The sequence below is a fragment of the Galleria mellonella genome, unplaced genomic scaffold (genome assembly GCF_026898425.1).
Source record: "Galleria mellonella isolate WM207_F2 unplaced genomic scaffold, CSIRO_AGI_GalMel_v1 utg33, whole genome shotgun sequence".
Lineage (NCBI taxonomy): Eukaryota > Metazoa > Arthropoda > Insecta > Lepidoptera > Pyralidae > Galleria > Galleria mellonella.
Genome location: NW_026442079.1, coordinates 9,929,136 through 9,949,280, shown reverse-complemented (window position 1 = coordinate 9,949,280; position 20,145 = coordinate 9,929,136). Strand labels below are relative to the sequence as shown.

Here is a 20,145-nt window from a genome sequence, read left to right as displayed (position 1 = left end):
TACGAATTCTGCGAATAATTCTATGTAATTTCAGAGTTTTCAACCAAATTAAAAAAGAAGAAGGTTCACAATCGGTTGTATATTATTATATTTATTATTTCATAACTCCATTATTTATAAGCCGATTTGGATACTCCTAAAATTTTAGTAGTCCAGTTTTTTAATCAAAATATCGAGTTTCGTCACAATTGATGTTGGTTTTTTGTAGAATACGATCTCAAATAATTATAAAACTTCGTACAAAATATATGATAATCCTATACATCGAATTCATCGATAAGTATGTTTTCACATGTTATGTGACGGTACTTGTTTTAATAATTATATCAATTATTTAGTGAGCAGGTACTATATATATATATACAAAAATGATACATTAGTCCACCTCCCAAATAGTATTAACACATTTCAGCTTTTTAAATGACACGTAATTATTTAGATATTGTATCCGCACTTTTTAACATAATAACGAGATAACTTGAAATTGACTTAGTTAAACAGAGGCAATTTGTTTGGTGTTTCAAAAATAACATTTTACGAATGTCATCTGCATAACATAATACATCTGCTCGACTAAAGCTGTCAAGAATCAGTACTTGAATGGCTATACTTTAACTTGAAAAGCATAATGTGATACTGAGATGTACCATATTCCTCACAATACAATCTCTGGTACTCATTTCTCCTCATTCATGTCTGTAGACGATGGTCATCACCTTCCGTGGACCGTCTGTTTATTTGTTATTCCATATTGCATGATAAATTACTGTAGAAAGCAGTACTTGATGTCATTTACTTCGTCATTTGTTTGTTTCCTTTTGTAACAAAAATCTACGCTTACTAGTCTTTATTTACGAAAAGATTAATATCACATCAGCCGTTAACTCTCCACTGCTGAACATAAGCCTTCTCTTATTGGGGGATTTAAATTATTGGATTATTTATGAAACAAGAAATAACTGAAAATATTAATAAGACAATTTTGCCTACTCATTCTTCAGAATATTGGCCCCCTTCTATAGGGTATTCAGTAGCCTGTGGGCTTTCTACATGCATAAATTTTCACAGAAATCCAGGATATAATGAGTTTCGTATGGACAAAGCAATAACAACATAGCATAAAAGAACATTTTTCAATTTAACTTAAATTTTAAAAGTAATTCAATTATGCACATGTATGATTAGTTCGCTAGCAGCGGTTTGCCCAGTAATGCTGCGTCATACATTCATTTATGAAACGTAACTCCCGCGTTTGTTATCGGCCTAAATTTTAATGCAATTTAAATACACTGAGTTACTGATTGCTATATTAATTTCTTAAACACGTATTAACTTTTCTTAGGAGTTCTTTAGTGTATTATTATAAATATATTACGAACTAAAACGTTAGGTTTAATCTACATCGGACATTCTCAAACTTACCACATTTGAGAATTAATTATTTTCTTCCATTTTCTATTTTTTTTTTTTATTTTACTAGACCCATCTTAAAAATGATAGCATTATCTACTTTAATTTTCTTCCGTGTACTGTACATAAGTCTTATCCTGTTTCTAGGTTCAAACTCAGGTATATTCCAAATAAGTTTGTTTTTATGAATGTAATAACACAAAACTTTATAAAACAATATTTAACAAATCGTAAAATTTCTTTGTGTCCTTTACTACTCCCTTGTAGATCTCAAGCTCCTATAAATTTAATGATGAATTAATTATATATGATTACATAACTGTACAATATTAATAAACAGTGTATATTTATCTAACAACAAAAACACTGAACACTCCACAATCAAGCATTCAGTAAGTACCAAAATCAAATGGGCATAAATAAATAAATAAATGGCACCACAATCTCTTTGCAGTAGTAATAAATCAATATTTCTGTTCAATTTTTCCTTATGAACTCTGGATCTTATGACGACTGTTTTTTTAGTGAAACCGTTAACTGCTGAACATAAGCCTACCCTATGTGGGTTGCCAGTAGTTGCCACGCTTGGCAGGCGGATTGGTTTGCAGTTATCCTAGTTAGGCTTTGGAGATGTTTTAAGAGGGACGCTGCTGCCCATGCCTCGCCCTCCCTTTGTCGCCTCTTACGACACCCACGGGAAAGTAAGGGGTATTATGTCTATGCTGGGACCACACGAAAATTGTCAATATTGTTATCTATTAATTTCAAAACATTTAATATGAATAATTATGGTTGTTATCACATTCAATCAGTCTTTCGGACTTTGGTAGGTATTTATGGTACATTTCTAATAACAACCTTTTTTCTATTACAACTAGTAAATAAGTTTTATCTACAAATCTACTCATTCTACTTATAGGTACATATTTTTTGTAATAGATGACAATGGAATTGTAGCCCCGTTTGCGCTATCGGCATACGTTGAAAAGGCACCAGTGGGTGATGGTAGGTGAGAACGAAGGCAAGTCAGTTAGTTCATCAAAGTTTCTAGGGAGACCGCGTGGAGATCGACTCGAGAGTGTATATTACTAGCAATAATGAATTATTTCCCAATCACTAACAATTCCTTCCCTACAATCAACAAAAAGTAGGTAAATTTAAACATTTTTAAATATTAAAAAAGTCTTTTTTTAAATATTACTAACTTAACAGATGAGGGGGGGAAAGGATCGTTAGTAATAAGTTCTAACAGCTATTGCTAACAATATACTCAATCAGGTCGACCTCCACGTGGTTCCCCCTGGAAACCGTAAATTATTGTCGAATATGGGCCTTATGCTATGACCTGCCTATGCCTGTCAGGCGGGGCTGTCATTCTTTTATCATCCAATAAGAACACTTTAGTTCTCGAGTATTTTAGTAGTAGAATTCACGCATGAGTGATATCATAAACGCTACTGCCAATAGTGCTGATAGTGTTAGTAGGCAATAGTTACTTACATTAAAAATAATTACTAAATATTAATAATAATTAGTTATATTAAAAAATAATTTTAAAATATCAGGTATAAATAGGCAGATATTTAAGCACCCTATTAATATTATAATCCTATTAATATCAGAAATGCGTAAGTTTGTAAGGATGGATGGATGAATGTTTGTTACTTTTTACGCAAAAACTATTCTACGTATTTTAATGAAATTAATAGTACACAAGTACGTTATATTTGCCGTATAGTCCAGGCATAGAATAGGCCACCGCTTCCTTTTCATTGGGTGTCGTAAGAAGCGACTAAGGGAGCTTAATGAGGGATGGGCAGCAGTGTCCTTCTTAAAACATCTCCAAGGCCTAACCGCGGTTGCCGACCTTTCTGCCAAGTGTGACAATTATTGGCTTAATTCCCCAATAGAGGGAGGCATATGTTCAGCAGTGGACAAGTAAATGCTGATATGCTATGATATGGGTAAATTATATCCAAACTTAACACATAGGACACTTTTATTGACCAATTTACGCAGGCCAAGCCACGGAGTACAGGTAGTATAGTAAATAAATGACAATGTATTAGTTACAATATTTTAATCTATTTATTTAATAAGTGATTAATATGATAAGGTACACCTAAGTATTTATATGTTATAAACCAATCGTGCATGGACTTATCTCACAGTGACAAAAATTAAAATTAAAAATATTTAATTAAGTTTGAATAATTCAAATATTTCTGACAGTTGGTCGCCATGATTATTTTGTGATTGACGAATGCGACGAACTGAATGCGAAACGACCTCTCATACCATGTAATAAAATTTCTTTTGTACATATAGTGAGGAGTAAAAATAGATATAATATCATTCCTTTTTATCTTTAAATATTATAAGAGGCGACTGAAAGATCGAAATACCTATAATACCAGTGTAATAGATGAAAACTCGAAATAAAATCTATACCAGGCCATCTGGCCAGCTTGATAATAAAAGGTTAATTATCATCATTTTAAAATAACAAATTCATAAAATTACTACTTAATTAGGCAATAAATTTTATTGTTATCTTTCTTTTTTACCCATGTCTAATAGCTGCTTGTAAATAATGGTATATTATTAATGTATTTTTCTATTAACATTATAAATGTGAAAGTTTATAAAAATGTTAAAACTGTTAAAAGTATTTGAATGAAATTTGATACACTAATAGGTTATATACTAACTTAACACATAGAATAATGTATATACTTACTAAATTAAGCGGGCAAATTCGCGGATTGTGCAATTCGATATCAAAATCCGAGAATCTTCATCGTCATCCACCCAAAGTAGTCCACTATATGTTTTTCGTCTTTCATGTGTGTTCTCCGGTACACATCACATCATACATCCAAACGTTTTCAATATTTTTTGGAAATAGCTCGCCATCTTGTTAGGAGGCGCCCTACATTGCGCTTGTTTAAATACGGTTTCCACTCCAGAACCCGTTTGTATAATAATATCATCAATTCAGCGATAAACGTCCTAGATAGTTTTTGGGAGTATTAAATACAGCTCTCAAATTGGCAATCACATGTATGGCAAATCTAATCTTGCGTTTTGCAGCACTCCTGACGAACCCTAATCGCTTTTATCTATTAATAACAAAATATTTAATATATGTTTGTGATCACATTCATTCAGTTGGTATTAGTATTTCAAATAAGAACCTTATAATAAAAAAAGACTTTTTTTATATAAAATTTTATTATTTATTTATTTTTAATATTACAATTATAGTACTTAAACAATTAAAATGTGCGGACCATATTCGTGTGGCATCGTAGTGACGGCAGTTGGCGCCGCCCTAGTATTCATAACTGCATTCGGTGGTTTTGTATTAGTACCTGGAATTGTAGAAAACACAATTATAGACGTAAGTATTAAATGAAACAAAATATTTATTGTGAATAGTTAGAAAAATCATCCTATGCACATATATAATTGACAATATTTTTTGCATCTACAACTAAAAGTTTTTATGCTACGAACTTCAGGGATCTTGGCTAAAGATCCCAAGATTGACTCCCGGTTAGACCAATTACTGGATTAGGTTACAGTTTGTACCCTCTGTTGTTGTCTAATTTTTTATAACATTTAGTAGAGTTTTTTTTTTATATTTAAGTACTCAATTTGCTTTGTAGCTGTTGCCGCGTCAAATCCATAATATTTGCTAATAAGGTACTATATTATACTTTAAAAATAAATTTTAATCTTGTGACTTAAATTTATTACTAAAATTAATACTAAGGTATAATTGTACAATCAACACTTAAAATCAATGAATATATTAATTTAAATCCTTACACGCAGTTAGAATAATTATTAAGTCATTCAATTCTAAAGCAAATATTCCTGAGCATTATAATACGAGTATCATAGTGTTGAACGTTAAGACGTGCACATGAGTGCGCAACCTTGTTCAGGGAATTGGGAAACCTATATACATATTAATCGTTTTAGTACCTACGACTCCATTTACACTAAGACTCATTCCAGTTGTCAACTTTTAAATCTATATACAATACAACAGCATTTATATCCCGAAGCTTCTTTCATATAATATTACATGTGTATGAGTGATTTCTATCGAAATATCTTTTTTTTTTCTTTGTAATATGTCTCGAAGTTCGGTGTGCCTCTTGGCAAAGGCCTCCTCTAACGATTTCCATTGCTTTCTGTCTTTTGCAACTCTTCTCCAGTTGTAACCTACAGTTTGTTTCAGTTCATCCTCCCACATTTTGCGTTGTCGACTTCTATTTCGTTTCCCGTTTCTAGGATATCTTTATACCTAAATCTGTACTGTACACCTAAATAAAAATCATTTGCTGAATGCATATAAGTGTATTACTTTAGGGCCTATTTGACTAATTGTTTTTTTGTTGTGTTTGTATTGTCAGAACTAAATATGTATAGAAGAAAAAAATTCGATAATTCGTATCCGTGCGATATCGAGATGTGGAGCTTTTTGATAATTGTTTTTTAAATATTTGTTTTCCATTCTTCAATTTCTACAAAATGTACACTAAAAATAAGCTTATATATTTTTTTTTATCTGTTTGTCAGTTGTCTATTTGTGATAACAGACTTGTTTTTCTAATATATCTAAAATAAATCACCTAATATACATATATATTAGATGTATCGATTTGATATCACATCACGAAAAATGGTCAAAACAATTGATATATACTGTACACGTTACGTACTTAGATAGCAAACCGCTTTTATCAGGTTCAAATTCCGTGGGAAAACAAAAGCTGTCTTAATTAAAGGACATATCTAAATAATAAAAAACATAGATGAGTTTTACAAGTAAACAAAATGCAAAGTCTCACAAAGTATAGGACTCGTGATAGGACAGCTTGAGTGTTTTTTTCTTTAACTCCGAAAATCGGCATATTCATACACGGGCGGGGCACTGGTGAGTGATGATAGGTGAGGTTGATAGCAGGTTGGTTGGCCCATCGTGATGAATTTGACAAGAATTAATTGTCCGATAGTAAGTGAGAAATTCACAAGAAGTACACCATGGTGGTTACCAGGAAAACCACATGGAGATCGACCTGACAGGATGTACTGCTAGTTATGACTACCTGCTAGATCCCATTATTGTTCATTCTCTAACGTCAAGTGTTAGACCAGTCGTTGCGAATACTGTGTACAGCATGTTTTTATAACAACCACAGGACGGAAGAGATTGCTGGTAATGGGGTTTGATTGCTAGTAATTTACTCTGTCAGGTCGACCTCCTCACGGTTTCTGCTGGGGACCGTTGTAATTTACTCCTAGCGAATTTGTACAACGGTCAACTGACCTGCTTTTATTCTTATCTATTATTCCTCACTCGTACCACGCCAGCATGGACCAGCAATGAATGCGAGGTTACCATCTCTTTATCATCCATGAAAAAAGTATATACCATACATAATAATATGTTTATCCAAATAGATTAATTGACTCACAGTAAGTAAGTAGTTATATAAGATGTAGCGGTCATTCATATTACGGTTGCTAAAATAAGAGACAACCATGCTCATATTAAATCATAGATAGACATGCATCGACGAATGTATTAATTAAGTTACACGCCCTCATGTGGATTATCTGACAAAATTAATCGTTAAATAATTAGATTCAGGCATCACTTTTTCTACAATCCTAGACAGAGGAGTCCTGGGGGGAGGAGATTATTAGTAATGTATGGAGTCTAGCATCCCTATTTTCTATAAATATATCTCATCAGGTCGACCTCCGTAGTGATCCCTGGAAACCGTAGTTAATTCTTGTTCCTTGAGAATTCGCTATGATTGAACAATTGACTTAACTCCATTCCCGTCGTTTTATCCTTTACGTACGCCATAAAAAATCAAACAAATGGGAAACAAAACTGTCGACAGACACGTTTTCGTTATAACTCTCATGAGAAAGAACAATACTCGGATATTGCTGTCTCGTTCTATTTAAATGTGACACGTTAGTTCCTACAGGCGTACAGTAGCGATACGTATGTAGAAACAGATTCATGTTACTTGTGTATGGAAGCAAGGCCATTAACCGATCACCTATATAATAAAAATAATCGTAAAACTGTCAAACAATTATCGCAATAAATTACTGTAATAAAATTTCTGTCATTAATTCCAATTACCTAGCATTTCGATCAATAATTCTAAAAACAAAGATAAAATGCACGTAGTAGGTATGTACTTCGTATTTACATCTGAAGCTCTCATAATATACCATATAATATACCAGACGGAGACTTTGTACAAAAGTCGTTCGATTGGGCACCTCTGTCCCATTCGCCTTTCAGCCGTGAAGCAGTTGTGTTTGCATAGTTGTGTTTCGATTTGAAAGGTGGGATATAGCAGTGAATTTACAGTCTACAGAGCAATAACACCTGAGTATTCAGAAATGTCAACGCATGAGGGGTGTTATGGGCGAAACAGTATACTCTGTTATGTCCATGATACTGTTCATGTCTATAATACTGTTCATGTCTATAGGCGACGGTTACCACTTTCCATCAGGTGGATCGTCAACTTTTTTGCCATTCTAAGTTGCATAAAAAATAGCTCTCATAAAAATATAAAAAAATTGTTGGATGGTTTCGGTTTTAAGGGTACATAGAGTGGAAGCCATCGTGGTTGATTCTTTATTGAATTTGTCAGAACGGGCTAACTGACCTATTTTTATTCTCACCTATCGTCCCCGCCTCCCTAGCGGCGGGGTTATCATATGAAATGAAATGAAATGAATTTATTTGCATTAAACAGTTTAAAATTATTACAAGCCACGTGGTATTATTTTGGCACCTGTTTAATTGCCTTAAAAGACGTAGGCACACAAATATTTTACATTTTATATAAAAAAAAACCGGTAAACAAAATTATAATTCAATTACATTATTTTAATTGACCTTACATATTAAAAGTCTAGATTATAGTACATTATGTCAATTATACATATATCTACACATAACAACTAATACAATAAATTTAAAAAATAGAAAAATGTCAATAGAAGTGGTAAAAAATAATTAAAATGTCACGCTTAACACTCAAGATATTCCTTAATACTATAAAAAAGTTTATCCAAAAGCCATTTAGTTAGCTCTTTTTTAAATTTAATCAGAGGCAATACCTGAATGTCAGAAGGTTACCCATTAAATATTCTTTGTGTCATAAATGAGACGTTTTTTTGATGTATCGTTAATGAACTTTTTGGGACAAGTAGTTTACTTTTTCTCTGTGTCCCGACTTGTGCCTTTATGTCCCCATGTGTTGTGAATATACAGGATATTGCTTTACAAATATACAGATTTCTAATATATATAAGCAAGGTAAGGGGAGTAAATCAAGTTTCTTAAATAGAGGTCTACATGAGTCACGACATCCAATATTACAAATCGCCCTAATAATTTTTTTTTGTGCTTTGAAGACTCTGTCGATTTCGGATGAGTTCCCCCATCATATCATTATCACCTATTAAAAATATGGTAATATGATCAGAACCTGGACGTCACAGTGTAAACTGTGATGTCTACAATGAGCTGCTAGTATGTTCGCCTTTCCAAAGCGTATACATAAAAATAGGCTTCTAATTTTATCCAAACAAGTCATAAATTAATTGTCCTTTACATTCCTAAGTATTGAATACCTTTGCAGACAATAGAACATTCCTATCCGTTCAGCCATTTAAACGCAATTGAGTAACATACTGATATCTTTACAAACTTAAATAAATAAAAACTTAAATCTATAATATTAGTAAGATATTCTATTTAATTGTAGAAATAAGTGTATAATGTTTTTTTTTTTTTAATTTGTCAATTATATTAGTGTACTCATAACATAAATAAATAATAAAATTACTTTGAATTTATGAAACACAGTGATTCCGTATTACTAAGTTGATCATTTTGATTTGTCCTTTATACTTACCACTATAGACCACCCCTTCCCGTGGGTGTCGTAAAAGGCGACTAAGGGAATTGAATCGTCGAAGGATGGGCAGTAGCGTTCTTCTTGAGACATCTCCATAGGCTAACTGTAGTTAACCCCCCTTATGCGGGGGGAAAGGGATTGTTAGCAATCGAGTTTAACAACCCCATTGCTAGCAATATGCCCCAATAGGTCGACCTCCACGTGGTTCCTCCTGGAAACCATCGTGGACAATTCTTGTTGAATTTGTCACGATGGGCTGACTGACCTGCTTCATCCTCACCTATCATCCTTTACTGGTGCCCCGCCGGTGTATACCGATAGCGCGGGTGGGGTTACCATTCTATTATCACTCATTAAAAAAACCCCTTATAAGGAAGGTTAAGTTACAATTTAAGCCTATGTTCAGTGGACAGTCAACGGTGGATATGATGAAGATGATGATGCTTGGATTCCTGTTGTGTACCACAGGTGACATTTAGATCGCCCCAAGATAATTGTTCAGACATACATTTAGCAGGAAGTATATAAAATAATAAAAATTTCTTTTTCAGACTGTAGCATTAAAAGATGACACGGAACAATTCGAAAGATTTGAAGTTGTTCCGGTTGCCTTGAACTTCACTGTTAGATTGTTTAACCTCACCAACCCTGATGAAGTCCTCCATGGGGCAGTACCAATAGTCAATGAAGTGGGACCATATATTTACACGTAAGTTTAATTCCTTTAAACAATAAATGACGGATAGACTGAATTCGAAATCATTACTAAATTTGGCGCCTCCCATACAAGCTTAAAGGCATTAAAGCTAAGATATAGGAGTCTGATCAGTTTTCTAATACCAATCATACTGCAATATTTCCTTAAGTAGATATTCACGTTAATTTCATCCAATAATAAAAAATACATTTGCTCACCACTATAATTCTTAACGAGATAATCAGAGGCAATTTTTTACTTCTATTATTATTGTGGTGAACGAGCCTAAGATGCTGCAGCTAACTTCTGCAGCTGTAAGAGTTTTAATGAAACTCAATTAAAATTAAACATAAGCGTAAATATATATGCATTTCGATTAATTACGTTTGTTATCGTCGATTTTTATCGCCCAGTATTTATGCAATAATAACGCACACATTTCTACATAGATATGTAACGTCATAAAAGATAATTTATTATATCAAATTTAATATATAAACATATACCTAATTCTATTTATCTGATTATACCTTTTTTTATAAATATCTATTTACTGCAAAAAGTATTAATTAAATAATTGTTTTCGCCGGTTAATATAATTTTAGTATTTTAGATTGAGGCTAAAATATTTTTTATGCAACTTAACATGGCACACAAGCTGACGGAATAATATCATGTATTTAATTAATTATTTATTTCAATTATTCATTGCTTTTGGTTAAGCCCGATCCTGAAGTTGTAAATTTTAAAATAACTAGATAAAATAAAGATAAATTGTCTTAGTGTTGTACACGTGACAATAAAAATGATACCATGCATTTTATTTACTCCTACTATTATTATTATAAGTAACAATGGGGTCCATTCCGAATCTGCCATTTCTCTATGTCTATCTCTTAAACTAATATTTTAATGTAATAGTTTCGGAAAACTACAAGTTTGTGGGCTATTATAAATTAAATTTTTAATTTAATTTTGACTCAAATCTATTAGACATTTAGTTCATATTGTTCCTTATCATATATATTTCGCTGTGTTATCGAATTGACATTTTTAATTAAAGAGATAACTTCAGAGAAATTGTGAATCGATCTCCTAATGTCACTACCTGTTAAAATTTTATATAGTAACCCCTTATTAAAATACACTCATCGAACAAACACACTAAACGATTACTTGAATAACAAATATGCATGGTGTTAGTCAATCATGCACGGGTTTTAACGACTATCTAATTTTAGATATAGTATATTTAAATAAATACACATAATGTTAAAAGAGATTTGTAGGAGTAACGGGTGAATGTTTGCACTAGATTTAAAAAAAATACGATTTATAAGCTTGTAAATAAATTTATTTGAGTAAAGATTATTTGAAATTGAACTTATTCATAAAAACTAAAACCTCCTAAAAACCTACTTTATTACATTGTTTTGTCACTCATTCAAATTAAGAATTCAGTACAAAAAAAAGAGATAAAATAGTTCAATAGCAAAAATAGGTTAATGAGAGGTTTGACATTTTTATGAATAAGGGAGTTAATAAATGGGGACATAATTTCTCTAATGTTAATGATATTTAGCGTAGATGATGCGGGTTTAGATCTCGTGTGATTCGATTTTTTTATTATCTTCGACGTTACTGTATTATTCTATATCATGCATACACTGCGAAAATGTATCAATAGATTATCGTTTATTATTCTACTTATTGCACGATTTAAAGATATTAAATCTTGAAAATATTTTGCAGGATGGCCCAAAAAAGAGTTTTAGAACGTATTGAAGAAGATAAACTGACATACCACATATGGAATGATATGCAATTTGATCCGGTGGGATCGTACCCACATACCGAAGATGACTTAATTACCATGCCAAATGTACCATACCACGTAAGTATTGCCATCATACTGTTTTAAACAATTAATTTTTTAAACTATTTCCAATTATATAAACTATTTCTGTATAATGTATCCTTTATTTGTGATATTATTTTTTTAGGAAAAATCCTTATATTGTCTTTTCTCCTAAATTATAATTCTTAGTATAGAATATCTCTTTATCACCATCATCACCATCATCATCATATCAGTAATTATCTGTTCACTACTGAATATAGGCCTCTCCCAAAGGAATTGTCTCGAGCCACTTGCTTCCACTGACTTCCTGCAATGCATTTGAGATAGTCACTTCATCTAGTGGGGTAGCTCGTACTGCACTGCGTTAGTCCGTACGGAGTTGCCATTTAAGAACCATTTTTCCCCATCGGTTGTCGGTTCTTCAAGCTACATAATCAGCCCATTGCTACTTCAGTTTGCTTATCCTTCAGGCTATGGCGTTCTTTTCTTTATACATATTAAAAATTAGAAAACTTTTTGATAAGAAAAACATTTATTCTTTTATCATGATTGCCTTACTTAACAAATAGTGGTACTAAGTGTTAAGTAAGACAAACACAGATTAGGTGGCTATTCAAGGATTAGGAGAATTAAAATTCTCTTAATCCTAAAATAAATAAAAAAATAATAGATATCTATAATATTATGCGAATTGAATTTCTTTAGTATCTACGTTTATCTCTGTTTTTTTAAAATGTTGCTCGTGTTTTTCAAATTATTTTATTGTTTCCCTCATATTTTTTTGCTAATTTACCTACTTAAAATAATACTTTTTATATGGTAAAAAGGAATTATAAAAAATTCAATTCAATTAGCAAACATCTAGTGAGGAACATTAATAAATATATATTTAATTACCGCACTTTCACGTGATCATTTTAGCGTGATTATTACTTTTTATTTTTGCCAGTTATTTGTTATTTTTTTTTATTTATGATTTTATAGATTATTTGTAATGTATAAACTCAAAAACTATTTAACCCATTTTAAAAATTCTTTCACGATATTATAGAAAGCTATAAGCGAGAAAAAAATATTAAATGGACGCTTATAATAAGACGTGACACATTTATATATAGACATAATAGTAGTTATAAATAATTGTTCTATGATTAGTAATAGGGTTTTTTTTGGTGGGTGAAAATGGTATGGTAACCCCGCCTGCGTTAACGGGATACGCTGGCGGAGCACCAGTGAAGGGTGATAGATGAGAATGAAAACAGGCCAGTTAGCCCATCATGATGAATTCATCAGGAATTAACCATAATAGTTTCCAGGGGGGACCGCGAGGAGGTCGACCTGGTTGGGTATATTGCTAACAATGGAATTCTCAGTCTACATTACTAACAATCCCTTTCCATCCTAGTAATAGGGTGCACTACAAATGTTTTTTTTTTTTTAATTATCATTTAGAAATGTATTTAGCTCTTAATCCCGGGGAGCAGAGTTACTAATGAGGAGCTTAGTCTCCATTGCTAATAATATACCCTATTAAGTACACCACGTGGTTCTCCCTGGAAACTATCGTAGCTAATTCCTGTTATATTGGTTATGATAGACTTACTTTCTTCCTCACCTACCATCTCTCACTGGTGCCCCGCCAGTATACTCCTATACCGTTAGCGCAGGAGGTCAACCATGCCATCATTAATAAAAATCCCTTTATTTTCTTCATTGCCACAATCGGAAATCTCCATTTTTAAAATGCACTATATATTTTTCTTTGCTATGCGAATTAAAAATAAAAATTATGCTAATGCACATATGTTATTATTATTGTTTGCTTACGCTATGTTTTCTTTTTAATTGTGGTAAGTATTGCGTAGATATAAGTTATATTTATAAAGTAACTATTAAGATACTAAGTACTAAATAGTTGCTATAAGATTTATTTATAAATTACTATTAAGCATCAATTAAATAATCTGTGCCTGGAGATAGGCACAACTTCAGATAGCTATATTGGGACATAAGAGAATCGTAATGATTATGATAAAAAGTATTATCCTAAATGAAAATAAAATTTTGTGAACGACTGGTTTGATTTGAATATTTTTTCTTAAATATTCATAATATTCCGAAATATATATATATATATATATATATATATATATATATATATATATATATATATATATATATATATATGCGTGTATGTGTGTGTGTGTGTGTGTGTGTGTGTGTGTGTGTGTGTGTGTGTGTGTGTGTGTGTGTGTGTGTGTGTGTATATATAGTAACTTATCAACAAATAATTCCCTTTTAATTATCTCATTTTTTTATACACTTGATTTTTAAACTATACACAATCATTATTGCTTCACCAACATCACGATACGATCACAAATTTATTGAAATTTGGTCAGAATAACATTTTCTAGTGCTTAATAAAATAGAACATTGATTTGCTCAGAACACGTGACAGCCCGTGTAGGATTGCGATTATTATAATTAATCGTTGATAAATAAGTATTTACGTCCGGTGCTACTACACTTGCTGTAACATCAACGCAACTAGTGCTTATTACTTATTAAACAGGTAGTTTAAAATCAGCAACGATTGACGTATGAATACTGTAGCGGTAATTAAAATGTCTTCATTATTACAATTAGAAAAATAACCTGTCAACTTTGTATCGTCGCGCGGCGGTTTTTTTTTTTTTTACGGATCCTTTTATTCGTATCACGCACAGGTGTTGAATTAATTTAACAATTAAATCAAGTTTACCACGTTTTTAAAAACCGGCCAAACACGTTTTGGACTCGTGTGATATAGGGCTCTTTATCCAGTATCTACGGAATTTGTTAAATTTCACAATCTGAGATACATAATATATGTGTAGTTTGCTAAATATACGTTTGTTGCATTTCGATTGGAAACAACGGTTTAATTAATATGATATATTAAACTCGATTTACGAGTGAGTCTTTGTAAAGACACTCGATTTTTAATCACTATAAATATTATTGTATACCAATAAGTTGATTTTTAGAATTTGAAACCTAATAAAATATGTATCAAATTGGTAAAAAAGTATAAAGAAATAAAAAAAATGAACTGGTCCATATATATTGCATTGTTTATAATGTCAATTGCAAAATTCAAAATTCAGATCTATTTCAAAATTTTTTCATAGATTTATTAAAAAGATAAAAGAATGTTTTATAGTATTAAGTCCGTCTTTTGTATCAACTATTTTTTTGTAATGTGATCAAAAAAGAATAAAACGTAATATAAAAGATTATAAATAAATAAAACAATATAAAATCTATTTAACGAGTTAATCACAAAATAATAGATACAAAATTTTGGTGTAATTAAAAATAAGCATCTATATATTTGAATCAGGTATTTATGCTTTCAGTTTTTGTTTATTATATATTTTGTTGCACGGCCAACAATGTGTGTGTTTGTGTTTATACGCACGATGTATAGTGATAATTTTATTTTATGTCAAAACAAGCAAGCATAGGCATAGTGTAACGTACTCTTATAACCTATGCTAAAACCTAAGACCACGAAAATTTTAAATATCTATTGTTTTCATATGAATCAGATGTTTATAAATATTTTGGTAGTTATTTAAAAAAGATAATGGTTGATATGAAAAAAAAAAATAAAAGATTAACATACTTATTTTGTTTATCACGTAAATGATTAACGATAAATATGTAATTGTCATTAAGGAAAAATTTATGATTTTATCTTATTATCTTTACGTAATAATGCGAAGGTCATTTCTTTAGAATATCAGGGTTTAATTAGAAATTCCATAAACTGGACTGCCACCACACGAAGAGATTAACAAATAAATAATACTTTATAAGGTTATAAAATTATATTATAAGATAGGTATCATATAAAGTAATTACTTAAAATAATCATTATGTTTGGCATTATCATAATGTATTTGCAATTCTTTTACTTACAGTCGCAAAAATTACACACACACTAATGATTTTTATACAGATCGGAATTGAAATCGTTAACATTTTTGAAAATAATCTTCTTTTTCTAATGAATAAAAATGTAGTAAGGTAACGCCGCCTGTGCTATTGGTATACAAGTGAAGAATGATAGGTGAAACTGAAAGCAAGTGATCGCGACAAATTCAACAAAAATAAACCACGATAATTTCCAGAGAAACCGTGTATAGGTCTCATACACGGACATTTCTTTGATAAAAATATTCATGGGAATATCTTTTATAAAATAAATATGGGCCGATAAACAACAAATGGATGTCATTACTTTCATAATAACATGGCGTGTCTAGCTGTTAAATTAGTATGGGAGATTCAAAATTTTGTGTAATATATGTTCCGTCCTAGTATGTTAGCATGTGTAGATTTTTTTTTATATATACATATATGTGTGTATGACGGGCTTAATGCTAAAATCATTCTCTCCCAGTCAACCATAGGGAAGTGTTAGAATACTCGAATGCGGTACTAGTAATTATTAATAAACATACATACTAAAATTACATATATAAACGAATAAATATATAAATAACAAATATACTTACACATATATAAAATATACTATATTATACACGAAATTGAGAATAATATAAAGTACTTACTGCTCGGATAAAGTAAAAAAGTGAGCATAAACGTTTTTTTTAAAGACGGTTTAGTCGGTAGATTATCAGTTTTACGTACTGCTAATGACATTAATTTCACCCTGTATTGTAACTATCGTCTATTACAAAGGAATTACTATAATCAATAGCCAAAACATATATACAACAGCAGGAAATACATATATTTGTTGCACAAGATTATTCAGCGAAATAACAACTCATTAGTCGATAACCATTTATATACACGTGCATTCTGTACCTAATTCCAATGTAGAGTAAATTTCCAAATTCTCATCTAGCCAAACACAAAGCAGATAATTAATATCTGACATGTGCAAAAGGCGTATGGAAATATGTATGGAAATTTGAATTTCTAAAACCGTCCATGTGCAGCTAAGATTTCAACACGAATTTTCGACGTTAGTTACATGAAGTAATAACGTTAACAATGTCAAATAGTTACGTTAACGCAATAATAATGCAATTTTGTATCAAACCAATACTATTCAGATATATTCCCAAAATTCCTTTTGAGCTGAAAGAGTTGTTTGCTGTACTTTAGACATGCCTGATAAATGAGGATTTTTAACTATATTTTATATATATATTTTTTATATTTTTGGGCAAACGAATAAATAGTCTATAATATTTTTATATAATAAAACTTTTACTAGAATAACTTACGTAGGTAATGATAAAAAAAAGTATTCGATTATAAATGTTAATTAATCAGATTAACTCTGCATTATCTAATCTTTACTAATATTATAAAGACAAAAAATTTATTGTTTGTTTGTTATGAATGAATCCAAACACTACACAATCATTTTTAAAATTTCTTCTGCCTATAGAAAGCTACATTATCAGCGATTGACACAGACTATATATTATTTTCGTAAATTCTATCGACCCGTGCGAAACCGAAGCAGATTGCTAGTGCTTCATAAAATATTTTTTTTTCGATACCACAAAGGTGGCAAACAAGCTTATACCCCTTTTGATGGTAAACGGTTAAGCCTGCAACATTAGAGGAGTAACGTGCGCATTGCCGACCCTGAACAAATCTTAATATACTATTTTTGAAAACAAAAAATAATTTATTCATGAATATTTTTTACTTAAATTCAAAGTCTTTATATCGCACAAGAAAAACCTTGAAGTAAATAATATTTCGGCATAAGCATTTTTACAAATATTAGTTGATCAGGACTCGAATTTGTATTGATATTATATCAAACAGAAATTTGAACAAATGTTTCATTTCATTCCCATACTTTGTATGTATTATAATCACTTGTTTTCATTATTCGTATTATACTTACCACACATATTTATTTATAAATTCATAAAAATCCAAAATCCAATATTCTAATATCATTATCCTACGGCTAATAAATGGAATTTGTAAAAACGTATTATAAAAATCTATTAGATAGTACAATTTAAATTTAAATAAACATTTAGTTGATACAATTCACATATAATTAGAAGGAAATTTCTTATCAGAAGTTGACACCCATCTCAACTTACAATGTGCATCTGTAAATGTTCACATAAATATGAACTTTATTGACAGTACCTATCAAATACTTTACGATTAAACTTGAATAATTCACTAATTCACCGGTTTGTTAGTTTTCACATCGCCAGCTGGTTGATTCCGCGAATCGGTCACATTGTTGAAGTAACTGTTATTGTTTCCCATATATTTTATTACAGGTATCAAGTATTATATATCTGGTAGGTACACTGTGCATCTTTCGTGACGCAATTGTTAAAGAGAATTCTAAATTAGATTCTTTACCTTTTGATCTTAATTTATAAATTATATTGTTTTTATTCCATGACAAAAAAAAATGGGGTTTATCACCGCTATTGCTAACAATATATCCTGTCAGATCGACATCTACGCGGTTATCCTTAGAAGCTATATTGTTTAATTTTTTCTTGTTGAATTCGTCTGAATGGGCTAGCTGACCTACTTTCATCCTCACCTATTACCTCTCGCTGATGCCCCGCCAACGTATACCGATAGTGCAGGCGCTGTTGCTATTCCATTGGCATTTATTTTGCGTAATATGTATCATTTATATAAAAAAAATTAAGTCTAATTTGCCTGAGAATAACACATACACTTAATATTTCCGCTTTCCTTTTAAAACGGTGCTTATAACTGAGTAACTTAAGAGTTAACTAATTATCTAACTTGTTAATACTAATATTAATGTAGTTTTAAACTCACATCACGGTTCTTCGCAAGTTTAGGGCTCTACTTCTTTATATTTTGTTGTCTTATTTATGCTTAAGCAGCAAGATAAGATAGTACTTTTGTAACTAATTAATTTGGTCGACAGGAAAGATTATTAGTAATGGGGTATAACGGCCCCATTGCTAGCAATATACCCTGCCAGGTCAACCTCCACGCTTTATTCCCTGGAAACCATCGTGGGTAATTCTTGGGGAATTCGTCACGATGGGATAACTGGCCACCATCTCACCAATCATTCTTCCAATATTCAGATAGAACAAGTGGAGTCACTATGTTATTTTCATCCTTTAAAAAAATCTTAATTCTATCAGAACACACATATACAACATCTGTCGCAAATGTACTCAACTAACATTTAATGTCGGAGTTTAGATCTTATTAAATTTCAATTTTACGTATATAGCCATAGTATATATTCATAGTGATGGAAAGAAATTGTTAGTACTGCGAACTACCAGTCCCATTGCTAGCAATGTACCCTTTCAGATCGACCTTCACCTGATTCTCCCTGGAAACCATTGTGCTGAATTCTAAGTGTATTTATCACGATGGGTTAACTGATCTGTCTTTTGATCCTCGCCTATCATCATACACTTGTGCCTCGCCAGCGTATACCGTTATGGAGTTACCATTTCATTATCATTTATTAAAAAAATATATACATATTATAAATTTCACTATACAGCAATATTACTAGACAATAGTAACATTGTGTCTAATTTGTTTTAGGCTGTACTCGGCACAACTGAAAGTACCGTTCCAAACCTGATGTGGGCCATAAATTCAGGAATCAACGGTATATTTGGTGAATACGATCAACCTGTAGCAACCTTTAGAGTAGGCGATATACTTTTCAAAGGTGTGCCGATATGTAAGGACCCTATTGCGGTTAGTGGGGTTGTATGTACTGTAATTAGAAGCATGCTTCCCGATATTAAGAACATGGTTTTGGAGAACGACGGATCTATTCTATTCTCACTATTCGCATACGTAAGTTTTTCAATTTTTAACTATTTCTATCGCCGTTTTATTGCAGTTATTTTGTGTGAATCTTTAAATTGCAAATAATCTGATGACCCACCTGATGAAAAGCGGTAACCGGTGCCCATAAATATTTACTAAACTATCAGGATGCCTGATGGAAAGAATTAGTACTTAGTCACCTGTATGTCTTATTGTAGTTCTGTCACATTTTTACTACCATTGAACGGTTTTTTTTTTTATAAAATGAACAATGAATATGTAACGGTAACCACATCTGAGTAAATGATGCATGTTAGCGGGCAGGGTGATCACTTAATCATGATAAG

General features: G+C 31.3%; 1 protein-coding gene and 1 long non-coding RNA gene across 3 annotated transcripts in view; one reads left to right on the top strand and one right to left on the bottom strand.

Annotated features, from left to right (window-relative positions):
• The first annotated feature begins 4,584 nt into the window (after nucleotides 1-4,584).
• LOC113521638 (sensory neuron membrane protein 2) overlaps nucleotides 4,585-20,145 on the top strand; it is a 36,821-nt gene continuing 21,260 nt past the window's right edge. The window contains exons 1-4 of the mRNA XM_026907238.3: nucleotides 4,585-4,813; nucleotides 9,938-10,095; nucleotides 11,836-11,977; nucleotides 19,565-19,825. Coding sequence (XP_026763039.2) covers nucleotides 4,694-4,813; nucleotides 9,938-10,095; nucleotides 11,836-11,977; nucleotides 19,565-19,825 — 681 coding nt within the window. The 5' untranslated portion in view covers nucleotides 4,585-4,693. The remainder of the gene's footprint in view (nucleotides 4,814-9,937; nucleotides 10,096-11,835; nucleotides 11,978-19,564; nucleotides 19,826-20,145) is intronic.
• On the bottom strand, nucleotides 4,636-16,824 carry LOC128201060 (uncharacterized). Of its 2 annotated transcripts, none has more exons than XR_008253050.1 (2): nucleotides 16,567-16,824; nucleotides 4,636-4,784 (listed from the first exon to the last, which is right to left on the bottom strand). It is a non-coding gene; the product is annotated as an uncharacterized LOC128201060 (long non-coding RNA). The 2 variants fall into 2 exon arrangements; XR_008253051.1 differs by lacking the exon at nucleotides 16,567-16,824 and adding an exon at nucleotides 10,302-10,408.